At 41.4% G+C, this 15302-nt stretch overlaps 1 protein-coding gene across 1 annotated transcript; it reads right to left on the bottom strand.

Annotated features, from left to right (window-relative positions):
- Positions 1 to 345: 345 nt before the first annotated feature.
- Positions 346 to 12609, bottom strand: CDO1 (cysteine dioxygenase type 1; the record flags this gene model as incomplete). Its single annotated transcript, XM_079702407.1, has 5 exons — positions 346 to 1075; positions 1938 to 2107; positions 7320 to 7474; positions 9062 to 9139; positions 12440 to 12609. The coding sequence occupies 5 exons, from the start codon at positions 12607 to 12609 to the stop codon at positions 1046 to 1048; spliced, it is 603 nt and encodes a 200-aa protein (XP_079558533.1). The 3' UTR covers positions 346 to 1045.
- Between the last annotated feature and the right edge of the window lie 2693 nt (positions 12610 to 15302).

Below are 15302 nucleotides of genomic sequence, written 5' to 3'. Positions count from 1 at the left end.
CCTTCTTATATTCTTTTTTTTTTTTTTTTTGCGGTACGCGGCCTCTCACTGTTGTGGCCTCTCCCGTTGCGGAGCACAGGCTCCGGACGTGCAGGCTCAGTGGCCATGACTCACGGGCCTAGCTGCTCCGCGGCATGTGGGATCTTCCTGGACCGGGGCACGATCCCGTGTCCCCTGCATCGGCAGGCGGACTCTCAACCACTGCGCCACCAGGGAAGCCCTGGTCTTCTTATATTCTTACATCATAAAAGCATCTTTTGCAGTGCTTTTGGTAGTCTGCATAAACCTAAGAAGCCATGAATTATATGAAATTCTTGTCATGTTAAAGAGAAAGACAACTTCAAATTATGTTCAAATCCACTTTTATTAAAATTATTTGGCAATTCTGGCAGTACAAAGTCTTTGACCACTGGACACATTAGACATGAGTTTATAATTCTGGTTTGCTGTGGGTTTGGTTACGTGTATTTTTCTAAATCTTCTGCCCTTCATTTCATTACCAAATGGCAAAGCGCCTTAAGTTTCTCTATCCACAATACCCTATTATTTATAGAGCAGGAATTTGTAAAATAAGATTGAAAAAATAAAATGCACAGATTCAAAAACTTCTCTTCAAATATTAAGAACATACAAAGTATAATGAAGACATCTACATTTAGTCCTCCAAGTAACAAGGTGGGTGGTTTGATGTCTTATTTTTATTTATTGCTAATTATAGTTCAGAGACCAGTGTTTCCAAAAACTATAAAAACCTTCATTGACATTCCCAGTATAGTTCCAATGGGTTTAGAGGGTAAAATGAGTGGAGCACTTGATTTGGCCTTTAAAATCACAAGCCTTTTTATCTTTAGTGGGATTTTTTCTTCTACAGTAGCTCAGGGCACTATTTGCTTACTTAATGCCTTATAATTAGCATCTGCCTTATAGTAGATCTAAGTATTGGCCTTGTAAAGTATATTACTGGACCAAATGGAAGGAGGGCTTCCTGTCCAAGGCAAAACTTTCACTGGACCTTAAAGTAAAACCTCAGAGGGTCTGGTGCTCCTTAGTTGTTCTCCAGTGATCCTGAATTTGTCTGTAAGAAAGAAAAAAAGCAAGCTGTGTAAGAATCTTTACATGAGACATTTCTTGTTCTAAGTAGTCCTGCTTTTCTGGCAGTATATGAAAGTCCACTGCATGGCAATGGAGCCCTGTTGTTTCGTTCCTGTGATAAGAGTATCTCTTGGGGCTCGGAATGCAGGAAATAAACAGAGCAATCACTTGAGAAAATTCTGCCCTAGCTTCTTTCAAAGGCTGTACTTTCATAAGACTGATAAGGATGTTCAGACTTTGTTTTCATGCATTGTGTATTTCTGGGCATTCCCATGACTAACTAAAGACCATTCCCCTAAATGGCCAATTTATTTCAGTGATAGAAGATTGCCACATCATATTATTGTTGGTTGCCATCACTACTCAAAGACAAAGCAACTTGGCCAGCAAAACAGGCAAGTTTCTTTATTTATTATTATCAGAATAGGGTCTCAACTGTGCAAAGGTTAACTGTAATTTATTTGTATTATCTCAGCAAACTGGAACTATGAACATTAAGTCACAGTAGTAGCAGTTTTATCAGTATAGTTCTCACTCTTATTTCCCTAATAAATGAAGAGAAAATATTTTCTTTAGGAATAAGCATACAGTTTGAAATTTTGAATAAGCAATTCTTTGCATCTAATTTAAGTATTATTTTATAAATTGAAAATACAGTCTCCAAAGTTAAAGAAAATAATAGAATATAATGGGCCTTTTCTCCAAGTTAAGACCTATCTCAAGAATACTTAAAATACTTAAAACTTAAGATATTTAAATAATACCTAGAACAAAAAAGCAATGCATCAGTGTAATGCTGCCAACCCACAAAGCATTTAAACACAGGAGAGAGAAATTATACTTACAAATGGAGTCCTGATTCCAAATTTGCTATGGAATGTCATGGTGACTTTGTTTTTATGTCCTGTTCTTTGATCAAAGGCATGGCACGTATCAAAAGGCGGACTGTACAAGTGAAGGCTCACAGCAGGTTCTGTATGGCTAATATTCTCTACTCGATGTAAGCCAATGGAATCTAAACAATATTGAAGAGGGATGGGTAGATGAAGGAGCTTAGATGTTAGCTGTAGGTAAAAATCTGGTCAATTGCCCAAGATCTTAAATCAACTGATACATATGAATTATTAAAAGTTAGTTAGAATTGAACTTCCAGTTAAAAATAGTAAATGACACGCATTCTGCTTTCTCCTAAAAACTTCCCTACAACTGCAGCAAAAGAATAAAAAAGACATCAACATACAAAGATAAAGGGAAAAGAAGAAACTTTTTAATTAAAGTTAAAAAAAAATCTTTAAAAATTTGAAAGGTTAGAAGTAGATGGATGGCTTTGCAGAGGAGAGAAAGCTAAATCCTCAGCTACCCTTGGAGATGGCCAAGAAATAACCTGATTTATGTCCTGAAACTAATAAACAGCTCAGGAACTGGCACCACATGTACTTCCTGAAATGAAGGTAAACATGGGCTATAAATACAAGAACTGGTTGAAGCCTATTTAAGTTTCGTCACAAAGCTTTTTCACCACCTCACCTTCCCTCCATCCCTGGTAGAAATCGAAGATCTATTCTCTAGAAAGAGTACAACAGATAAACTCAGGATTGGTGGATACCTGGTGAAAAACAGGTGACTTAAGTGAAAATTTACACATTGAGTGGTAAGATCTCCACTTTCTTCATCACATGGCTGCCAGAATGCTGCCAGACAGGAATTTCTTCTCCAGGCAGGAGACGGGAAGCAGCTTCTCTGAGAATCTGATCAGCTCAAGAAAAAAGTCCTGAGGATATCACCACTGATTTTTCCTCAAGGAAAAGATTTACCAGATGTTCCTAGAGTGAAGTCCAGTTGGCAAACACCATCCATGTTTGAAAGCTACCAATTAACTTTTTTGTCTCTGGTTTTTAAATATTAGCACATAGTCAAGGCCATCACACCTGTGAGCAGAGCCTCTAGTATAAAAGAGGCCAGAGCAACCTGAAAAAAAGGCAACATGAAATAGACACTACTCAAGAGAAGCCTTAAAAAAACAAAACCAAAAACTTATCATTAATATCTTCACAGAGCTAAGAGGAAGGGAATTCCCTAGCAGGCCAGTGGTTAGGATTTGGCACTTTCACTGCTATGGCATGGGTTCAATCCCTGGTCAGGGAACTAAGATCCCTGCAAGCCACGTGGCGTGGCCAAAAAAAAGAAAAAATAAAAAGAGATGAGGAAAATACTATATAAAAAGGACTAGAGAATAAAAAGAGCTTTTAGAAATATAAAGATGATACCAGAAATAAAAATCCGAATAGAAGGGTTGGAAGAAAAAGCTGACAAAGACTCAAAGAACAAAGGGCCAAAGATTGAACATAGGAAAGATTAAAAAAAAACCCCAAAAACCAAAAAACTAGAGGACTAGTTCAGGAGGTTTAATATCTGATCAACAGTAGTTTCAGAAACAGAACAACAAAAAAATCAAAGAAACAACTTGAGAATATTTTCTTGAATTGAAGGACATGAATTTCTAGATTATAAGAACCTACAGAGCTCCCACCACAATGAGTGTCATGAAACAAACTGCATCACTGTGATACTGGGAACAGAGAAAAGACACCCAAAGAGAAGTCCCCAAAAGTTTCTAGAGAGAAAAAATAGGATTTATACATAGTAAGATTCAAAAATCAGAATGGTACCAGGCTTTGAACAAGAAGAATGGAAACTAAAAGACAAAAGATTACCTTCATAGTTCTGAGAGAAAATGACTGCGAGGTCATGATTTCATATTCAGCTAAATTATCTATCAAGTTGCAAGGGTTGTATATAGAGATTTTTAGATATGAGGTCTCAGAAATTTACCTTCCATGAACCCGTTCTCATAGGGCCGTTGGAGGATATGTTCCACCAAAACAAGGCCACGAACCCAAGACAAAGCAGACGAGACCAGGAAACAAGGGGATAAGCACCAGGAGACAGTATAGGGAAAGCCTGGATGATGTGAGGGGACCACAGGATGAGCCCTGGCCAACCAATCCACACTGAAGGAAGTCAAAAGGCGTAGGGGAGATGCCTTCAAGAGATTAAAATAAACAAAATATTTGATTTTTTTTTTTTTTTTTTTTTTTTTTTTTTTGCGGAATGCGGGCCTCTCACTGTTGTGGCCTCTACCGTTGCGGAGCACAGGCTCAGGACACGTAGGCCCAGCGGCCATGGCTCACGGGCCCAGCCGCTCCGCGGCATGTGGGATCCTCCCGGACCGGGGCACGAACCCGTGTCCCCTGCATCGGCAGGCGGACTCTCAACCACTGCGCCACCAGGGAAGCCCCCAAAATATTTGATTTTTATAACTATGTTGATAAGAAATTTATATATAGTAAGGAGAGAGTTGGAAGATTAATCAAGGAAGGAATTCAGTGTATTAGTGTAGTTAGTATAGGCACCTAATTTGGCCTTATGCTTTACGATCTAGCTCCATGAGCTTGCATGACAAAGAAGAGCAAAGCCCAGAAGCAGACGACTTTGGTTCTACTCCCAGCTAGACTGACTACCATTGAACAACTCAGAACTTCTTGGATCTTCTGTCTTCCTCATTTAAAGAAATGGGGCGTAATTCTCAGATCTGCAAACTCTTTGATTCTATAGGCTACTGCTTTTATAATACACTGGCTTGCTTTTGAACAAAAGTTAAACATTCTGAAGAACTGACTGCCCTTTATACAAATAACATTTTTTTCTCCAATTGCACCTCCAATAGACCACCCAATGCAAGCAAAGATCCCGCAAAAACAAGTCACCCATCCTTTAGAAATCCCCAAAGCTCATGTCTGATCCCTAAATGTTAGTAATCCCAGCATTATTATGTCTTTGCCTCCTTTTCCTTTATGCAAATGATGTACTCTCTGTCACAGTAATATCGGACTTTTCTTGGTGATACTTAGGGATGCCAGCTTGCTTGAGGCAATGTTCACCTTCTGCCTATTACAATAAGTAACTTGATCTCCTTGCCCCACTGTCCCTTTCTTCCACCTTATGACGCATATTGCTACTGGATTAATCAAGATATTCCCGAACAAAATTCCGCTGACTAAAGAAAGTTTTTACTTTAAGCTAGTCTTGGAGGCTAAGGCCCTGATCTTACTTTACTCTCCGACTACTCCTATCCAAGCCCATTCATCTTCCCCTCCGGCTAGACCGTTCCTGCATAGTCTTCATTCTTTGCAACGCTTGAATGAAAAACGTTCTTTGAACATGGGTTGTGCCTTCACCCATGTTCTTTCTTGTACTTGAAACATCTTTCCCCCCAATCACTATCCACATCTAGCTCTCCTCCTGCATCTGTAAAAAATCAAAGGTTAAAAGTTGGTGGCTTTTGAGTAATGCATCTACAGAAATATTTAGCTTGTCCTATCCAGTATTTTACTGATTGGCAAAATTTCCCATAACAATCAGAATTTCCCACCTCTATGGAAAAAGAAGTCAGGACGATCTCACTGGAGCTGGGTGACCACGTTGTCCCTTTAGACAGGGCAGCTTGCACACCAGTTCCCACAGCCTAGTTCCGGCCTGCATCACTCACTCACTTTACCTGCTTGGCTCCTATAGCCTTTTGCATTGAAGACCCTTGAAAAAAAATCTTAGATGTTCTCCAAGATCTAATGTAGCTTTTTAATGACTCTATGACTCTAGCTGAAAGTAATTATTCTGAAAGGCTTTTGGCTTTATTGTGAGCAGTACCAGCAATCTTGTTCATAGAAATCTGGTGTGCCTGCTATATACAGCAACCCTCAAATAAAGAGTTTCCTACCACCTGAGAAACTAACTCCTTTGTTATGTGAATGGGGGAAAAACTTCCTATACAATCTGACTTCTGTAACTGACTTGCATTCTTAAACTAACTGAACAAATTTAGGCCAAGTATCAAGGCCAATACTGAACGTTAAGATCTAAGAAGAAAGAACCTGCTTTGCCAGAAAAACCTCTGTAATATTTTATTTTATATAAGTGGGATAGCATCCCAACTAAGACTATGGGCTTTGGCATCAAATTCTTTGGGTTCAAATCCTGAGTGACCTTGGACAGGTTATTTAATCTTCCTATGTGTTGGCAATTTCATCTGTAAGTGGGAATAACATAAAAAGTTATCTCAGGACTTCCCTGGTGGTACAGTGGTTAAGAATCCGCCTGCCAATGCAGGGGACACGGATTCGATCCCTGGAAGGGGAAGATCCCACATGCCACAGAGCAACTAAGCCCGTGTGCCACCAACTACTGAACCCATGTGCCTAGAGCCCGTGCTCCACAACAAGAGAAGCCACCACAATGAGAAGCCCACTCGCCGCAACTAGACAACGCTCGTGCATAGCAACGAAGACCCAATGCAGCCAAAAATAAATAAATTAATTATAAAAAAAAGTTAGCTCATGGAAGCTTTAAGGAGCTTTTTGGAAAGTTACTAAGTCCTTTAGGAACACAGATGTTAATCACTGCCTCTACTGAAGAGCATTTGGCTCTCCCATATCACATTTAGAAGAAAGAATGAATTCTTTGTAAGAGATCTAGAAATCATTGCTAAATAATGTGCTTCAGGGGCTTCCCTGGTGGCACAGTGGTTGAGAGTCCGCCTGCCGATGCAGGGGACACAGGTTCGTGCCCCGGTCCGGGAGGATCCCACATGCCGCGGAGCGGCTGGGCCCGTGAGCCATGGCCGCTGAGCCTGTGCGTCCGGAGCCTGCGCTCCGCAACGGGAGAGGCCACAACAGTAAGAGGCCCGCGTACCGCAAAAAAAAAAAAAAAAAAACAAACAATGTGCTTCAAAAAGTTTCTCTTGAGAATACTCTTTTTAAAGTAAGCTGTGCGCACTTTAGTAAAACAGGGACGAGCTACTAGCATTCTTAATCACTTCTGGAACATTTCTTTACATTTTCTAATGAAAGACTAACACTACCAAGTTGGCCTCACGCCTTTATTAAAAGACTCTACTTACGTAAATTCATGTTCAATTCTAACTGTCCTAAGACTTGGTAGGTTAATGACTCTTCAGTGGACACTAACTTGCATGCATATGTTTTTAATAAGTGATCCCAATCCACACGCAAATCTTTAAAAAGACAAAACCCACTGCTTTTAGATTACTTCCTAAGCAGATGAAATCATGACTCCACGATCTAAATTCTATTGCACACATGTAAGCAAGCAATATTTCAAGTGGGAGTTCAAGGTTTTTCCCACTTGTTGTTAGAAAAATTGGATGTTACCGTTGATGTAGGCACACTGGTTTTCCCTCAAGATTCTTTCAGACTTCTTGATCATCTCATTGGATTTTTTGTCAGGCCAGGCAAATAATGTCTCCTTTAGATTTCCCTGCAGCATCTTCAGAAAGCAGTGGGAGTCAGTGTGATCGTGGATACTGCTATATATACACAAAATGACAACTAGACTCAGTAGATGGTCCAGAACCCACACGTGTAACAATCTGTCCAGAGCTTACAGCTGCAACTGTCAATAGGACGTCTCCCAGGCCAATATCCATTTCAGCTGGAGTTTTAAATGTCATCAATTTATAATTCAACATTGTTCAGGGCAAAGTAATAAAATACTATGTCTTCCATATCAATGCATATAAGGGGTACAGTTTTGATCCATACCCCTACTGAAGAACAATTCATCTTTTTAAACCTTGTTGTAATACTACTTTGATAACAGAAACACAAAACCAGTAACCATTTATCTTCTCCAAAATATAGCTTTTAATAACTCAATTAAGCTGGGCTAGAACTTGACTTAAAAACTACATTAGAGAAATTTTAGAGCAGATAAAGATCCTTTATCTGTAACTGCATCACACTGAGAAGATCACATAACAGTGTTTTTTCCCCAGGCTTTTTATTTTTTCTCCTTCCTCTGGGGGACAAAAGGTATGCACATGTGTGTTACCAGCTGAAAATTATACTATAAAGCATATGAAATGTTAATATTTTATACATTTAGAGTATCCTATCTGTGATTACCTCCCAATATTGATGGGAGAAAAAAAGCAAATTGGATCTGGGGAAAGAATTTATTCCTATAATCTTAAATAGCATTTAAGTTTATTAAGTAGTATTAGCTATAGGGTTGATTAAAAAATATGAACCTGTATATGCTATAGCATGTATTTCATATGTTGAATTCTGTTACCCCATATATGTACCATGAGAACTTGTTTCCTAATTCACAGAGCCTTGTTCTACTCCTGACATATAATCTGCTTTCAAAAAATATTGAGAGAATGAAAACAACTTCATTCTATATGAGTAAATAAATGCACTCTATAGACCTAACTTTCCAAAATCTTGTAAACTCATGTTTACTTTTTCCCACCAAAAATGGGTCTGGATTATTGGCCTTTTTTTTTTTTTTTTTTTTAACCATTCTCAAGAGACTGAGAAGGATCTGCTTAAAGAGGTAACAATACTTGACTGGTAGTAAGACTTGCAAATGTATAAACTAAGGAAAAATTAAGGGACCAAGTTTCAATAATTGGTATTAGTCTAAGTTGTCTTATCTTCTGTATACAGAAAATAAACAATTAGCTTGAAGTAGAAAGAAATTTTCTGAATTTGTGAATTGCTTTCCTAGCTCCAAATCTGCATGCTTTGGTCTTTGGTCCGACAATTGTTTACACACTTCAAAGCACCACAAAGGTCAAGTTTTAGCACAACTTCATAGAAAGTTTAACTCTACAGAACACAGAGAGATTAAATTAAGCTGGTTACTTACCTCCACCTCATTTGATTTACTACTCATTTTGGGGGAAGGTCTGTCATAATACATGGTATATGCTAAACCCTCACGCTAATTCCTATGAGAACTTTTGCTGGGATTAGGGGACATTGTGAACAAATAATTACAACATGCGATTTGTTAGTGCTCACAAGGCATGTGGCCAGCCTGGTACTGTACTTTTCATATGCTGGAATAAATACTGAATAAATATCTGAATGAATAGTTGTGTTACCTGCCATGTCCTTCGCCCCAACATAGAATCATGAGATTAAATTTTCCATTTCCTTGATCCACAAGATTTCGGGTATATCTGAAAAGAACGTTTTCAGAAGTTTGAATTTGGTCGATGAGACAAACACAGGGAAAAGTAAGTGTGTCATACAGTATCATTCATTTACAAATGCTAATATTTTTACCTCGAAGCAACTTTAAATGTGGTTGTCTAATTAGAAATCGAGCACAAATGAAAGCAAATATTTTTTCACAGCTCATTTAGACATTTTTGTATTTTGAATCACTGTGTTTATAGCTGCTCAGTTCTAATTAATGGCACGAAAAAGGTAAGAGAAAAAAATTAAATTCCTTGAGTCTCCATGTGACAGCCTCAAACTGATAAAAAGAATAAAAATTTCTCACAGAAAGCATTTTCAAAGTGCACTATTGCTCTAGGCAAGAATGTTGCTATTGTCTTTTTTCCCCCCCCCTGTAGCTAAACCAGAATTTGAAAAACAAGGTTTCATTAAATAGCTGTTCTAGAATTCTCCTTAGTTTTACTAGAGTCCAGACACAAGTGACATCCACATTCAAAAGCATCATGATGAAACATCCTCCACAAATAGAGTGGACATTGACCTAAGTACCAGAACAAAAGCAATTACACTTGGGAAGTAAAATAACACTCTAAACCTTTTACAATGAGGAGAAATTAGTAATTAGCCCCCAGAAATCCCAAACCAAAACAACCACATCCACACCAACCCCCCACCCCCTCCAAAAAATCAACTTTAAACTTTCTATTGGTCCCACAGGTACTCTTGACACCATCTAATTAACAAAGTTCGATAATTATGACATTCATTTAGACTAATTTTTTAAAAACTTTTTATTGGAACATAGTTGCTTTACAATGCTGTGTTAGTTTCTACTGTACAGCAAAGTGGATCAGCTATACATATACATATATCCCCTCTTTTTGGATTTCCTTCCCATTAGGTCACCACAGAGCATTGAGTAGAGTTCCCTGTGCTCTACAGTAGGTTCTCATTAGTTATCTATTTTAGACATAGTTTCAATAGTGTATGTATGTCAATCCCAATCTCCCAGTTCATCCCCCCAGCCCCCCGGCCCTTTCCCCCTTGGTATCCAGACGTTTGATCTCTACGATAGACTCATTTTTAAGGAAAGGAATCTTTATCCTTTTTGTTTGTTCACATGGTCATCTGTTCACTTATGTCCCACATGCCCCTTCCTCCCCTAGGCTGGAGGCCAGGTCCTGGCAGAGTAGGACCACTGAGAGAGTTGATTAGTAAGTGCTTTCTAGATATCAGTCGTCCTTACTTTGGAGCCCTTTTAATGACCTAGCAGGCAGCTGTGCACACAGCCTTTAATTCACAGTAAATGGTTCCTGTATCAGGGATCCTACTTTTCCCTCCTCCGGCCCTAGGGTCTTGCTTGTCTGGGGCTTCTTCCAGACAATTTACTGCTTGGCCCCCAGTGGAACATATTTTGTCTTGATTCTTCTGCACTGGCCTTCCCAAGGTCAGAGATCAGATTCCTTCACAGTACTAGGACACTTATTACATGCGCAAAATACTACCACATTGATTTCTGCTCTCCCATCTCCCTCCCTCCCTACTCCAACTGCCCGCCTAGGAGTGCACCCATTATTTTACTGAGCTGTGCTTCAGAAACCTGTGGAATAGGTCAATCCAAATGTTTCAAGAGCTTGTCAATCAAGATAAATTCAAGGCCCCTGGAAATGTCCTTGTTCTATAGATTAAAAGCCCATACAGCATACCCTGGTTAATTAATTTCACTTGGTCAGTAATAAATCTAGGCAGAAGAAAACTATTATGGCCACCTTGTGTCTACAGAGGGTTTAGCAGTGGTTTAGAGTGTGGGCTCTAGAACAATAATGCTAATTTGAATCCTCGAGCCACTAAGGGACATTAGTATGACCTTGTGCAGGCAATCCAACCTTTTCATTGCCTACTATTTCTCACGTGTAAAACAGGGATAAGAATGGTACCTATCTCAGAGAGTTGTTGTGAGGTAATCAGTTAATACATGTGTCAAGTGATTGGAAGAGTATTAGAGCCCATAACAAGCCCTCAATTACTTGGAGCTAATGGCAAAATTACTCTGGTAGCTTTATTGGCAGCCACAGAATGACAGGAACCAAAGGAATTTCCTAGAACCACTTGCAAGTGGAAAATAGGATCCTAAGTAGACTTCACTTTCTATTTCAGTTCCTAAAGTACAACTGAAACAGCCCTTGGCGACAAAACTTTACCAAACACACTGTATATGCTGACATAAAGTGGCTAAGTGAAACGGCTTCAAAGGAAAGCTTCATCTTTTCTTATTCTTCTGTTTCAACTATGCTCCTTTCCCCGACCTCATCACGACCAACCATTAAGACTGAAGCGCTGGTTACCCTTCGGAAAAGAAACCCTCACTCTTCAGGGTGATTAAAGTTTACTTCTCTCCCCAGAGGATTGGTAGGCTGTTTCATTTTTTACTTAATCTCCAAGCCAAGGCATCTCACTCAAGCACCTCTGAGGAGCAGGGGTCTCCAATTTACATTCCAGACCCTCAGATCTAAGGATAAGGAAAAGCATATTGCTTGGGGGCTGAAAGAAAAGCACTCGGTTATTTCGAGAACCTGACAGTGGGTTTAAATAAACCCCCAGCCCGGGGAGTCCAACTGGTTTGGGAGAGGGGGCATCTTAACCTGAAAAATAGCAGCTGACAACCCCAAGTCGTTATTTTGTATTAACAAAAATGCTTGTTGGCAGACGCCTGCTTGCAAGCGACCGAGGGAGAAGTGATGGAGAATTGGTGTCGTTTAACTGCGTCCTCCACCGTCCACCCTTTTCTCCGGACCGCTGTTGGAGTGCTCTCCTGAGAACACCCCGGTTAGTCCAGACAGCTAGAGTCTGAGGGCGTCCAGACACCGGGGTTTCCCCGCATCTCCTCCGTGTCCTAGGCTAGCGACGGCTCCGTGGGGGTGGGGGGTGGGGGGGTGGGGGGTGGCGGGTGGCAGAAGGAGTGGCCGTTCGGAAGCCGAGGAGTTGATCAACGAGAAAAGAACAGAAAACTTGCACCGCTCGGTGGCCTCCCCTCTGGGAGCCTGCCGCAGTCTCCTGCCAGTGGGACACGCCTTCGGCCCAAAGCGCCGAACGCCCGCCCCCGTGTTCGCGGGCGAGGAGGCGCGGCGCTGGGGTGCGGGAAACGGCCGGGAGCACTGAGAGGGTGGGCGCTGCGGGCGCCGGGCGGCCCGCGCTCTCCGGGAGTCAAGACCCGCTTCCCACGCGCCCGCGCCGGCGCCCGCTCGGACTCAAGAGTCGGCGCCGGAGAGTCTCGGCGATCAGGGCGAAAGCACGCTCACCTGTACTGGTCGAACTTGGCGTACACTGCCCACTCGCCGGGGCTGCTCTCGTAGGCTTCCAAGACGGCCTGCACCTCCTCTACATTGACCTCCTCGCCGGCGAAGAGCTGGTGCAGGATGCGGATCAGATCGGCCAGGGTGCGTGGCTTTAGCACCTCGGTCCGCTCCATCCCTTGCGGACTGGCGGCGCGCGTCTCGCTGCTGGGCTGCGACGGAGGAGCTGAGCGAGCCGAGGAGCCGGAGGCGAGAGTTCCTAGCTGCTAGCCAGACAGTTACACACAGACACGAAGCCCCAAAATGCACGAGTGCCACAGCGTAAAAGAAACCCCCGCCAAGATACCCACCGTGGCGGATCAGAGTACGGGCTGCGCACACAAATCTGGACCAAACCTGCTAGGTTCGGCCTCCCCGGGCCCTTTTTAAGCTCTCGGAGTCACCGGGAATGTACCAACGTTCCTCGGAGGGTGGGGAGAAGCGGGGAGCGACCTGAGAAGGGTGGCGGAGGCGGCGAGAGCGTGCGGGCAAGGCCCACGCACACGGCCCCGGCTCCCTCGGCACCCCGGCCCTAGCGGAACCCTTCTCTCCCGGGTCCCGGGGCTCGCGGTGGGCTGCGCGCAATCTCTCCCCCACCGTAGCAGGCCGTCTTTCGGCCGCCCATCCCAACCCCTCTTCCCCCCTCCCTCGCTCCCTGAGGCTCCTGTGTGCAGCCTTGGTTTGCGACGCTAGGACGTCGACAGAAGGGGTCTGGAGAAAGGGCGCAGGACGCTGAGGAAGGACACGGACGCTTCCTTCCAAATGGAGCCGAGGGATTGATTTTGAACAGTTTACAAAGGTTGAGTATGGAGTCCACTCCCAAGGTGGAGAGCTTCTGTTCTGTCGATTGAAACCATCGATAATATGCCCCAAGGCTAGGTGAAAATAAGTCAAAGTCTTCTTTTAAAAAAATTTAAATGTGCTGTGCTTAAACTACAGTTTGACAAGGGAGGCTGGGGTCTAGAGCAACACTGGTGAAACAATAGAAGGCCGGGTATCCCTCTTTTTTAAAAAAAATCAAACATTTCCTTTAAAATATTGATAACATATCCAGGGCAAAGACCTGATGTTTCAAGTAATGGGTCAAAGAAATGATGATTTTTTTTTGATTCCTAATACAGTAATTTAAAGGGTTCTAATCAGATTATTTAAATCCTTCAATTCTAGGCTTGTGCTTGAAGTAGCCTACCGGTAATACACACAAGGAAATGCATTTCTATGTTGTGCATAGCACGTAGCAGCTTTGAGGTTAACACAAATTAAGTATGAATGAAAATAAGGAAAAAGTGAAGGACAGAAGAAATGCCAGTAGAGATTCCTTCTTTCTTACTATAGATGGATTCAGGGTTATTAAAGGTCTAGACTTCTGGAAGATTGGTCTGTTTCTCCCAGACTTTGCTCCAAGGTATTTGTATGTATATACATATGTATGTATATGTGTATATACTGTATATATTTAAGTTTACTAGTGCCACCTGCAGTCTTAAACACCCCTGATTAAACTGATTACACTGTAAGTATTCTAACAATGTTGTCAGGAAGTAAACATAACACCTCAATCATCATTGTTCCAAAAGGGCTACAGGTAGAAAGCACTCCAGAGGCCTACCTTTTGTGATGTAGAGGTGGTTAAAGAATTATGGGACAGAGTAACTCGTACCCTTTTCATCATTTACTCATAATTTCTTTATTCTCGTCAGTGTTTTCTATTGAGTCTCTTAATTACTTCATTTAAGCTATTTTAATCCACAAATATTGGGAATGAACAACAAAAATCGAACACAAGCTTAACTATTTAAAACTCCTTTCAAACATGCTTTTCATTTCCTGGAGGTTCTATTTCCACAGTCAGGCTACCCGAGCTCAAGAACCTCATCCACCACTGCCTACTCTTTCCCGCTTCATTCTCAAGCTCTTTCAACCAATAGCTAACTTTTTAAAACCTCCAGAGTATCTTTTATGTTTTTCCACCTTTCTATTCTTATTGCTATTCCACTCAAGCCTCTATTCTAATTTTGGGTGGATTACTATGCTGGCCCTTCCCAGTACAGATCCTTTATTCACACCCACTAATTATACTTAAGTTCAGACTGCTTATGTTTCCTGGTCAGAAACTTTCAATAACTCTTATTTCCTACATACTAGGTTTGTCAACCTGGCATTTAAAATTCTCCATGTTTTGGCTCTATATTTCCTCTTTCATCTTTTACCTTTACTTTTCTTCTTTACCAAATGTCTTCCAGCCAGATTATATTAGTCACTATTTCTTGTGGTTACCAAATCCATTCTTCTGCTTTAAGCTTTTCCTTCTGCCTAGACACTAGAAAGACATTTCAATATGTCCAGATCCTACCTTAAGGTTTTAGCTCAAATGCTTTCCTCTCAAATAAGTTATATCTCCTCTTGAACAACTAAGGCAATAATCAGTATCTTTCTTATGGCACTTAGCACTTTGCAGCAGGTATTGTAGTTACTTATGTGGATTATCTTGACCGTGAGACGTTTGGGACAGGCTCCTTTTACATTTTATTTTTGTATTCCTTTCTCTACACCTAGTACACAGTGCCTTGCATATGCATGAATGGTGACTTCAGCAAAAACATACTGGTAATTGGCTAGAGTAATTCAACTGCTAGTTTTAAGGATCCTTAGGGCTGTGCGTTCAAATCCAGCAGACTAGACTTGTTTCTCTCAAGGTTTTTTTTTTTTTCTCTCTGGTTTCTCTGTAAAGAAAACCCATATTCTTCCCCACAGACTTGCACATTGTAACTTAACTACTGTCCCTCCCCCCTCCCCACAAAGTGACTGACATTACAGGCTCTATTGACAT

This window comes from Hyperoodon ampullatus (genome assembly GCF_949752795.1).
Source record: "Hyperoodon ampullatus genome assembly, chromosome: 4".
Classification (NCBI taxonomy): Eukaryota; Metazoa; Chordata; class Mammalia; order Artiodactyla; family Ziphiidae; genus Hyperoodon; species Hyperoodon ampullatus.
This window is presented reverse-complemented; position numbering and strand designations above follow the sequence as displayed.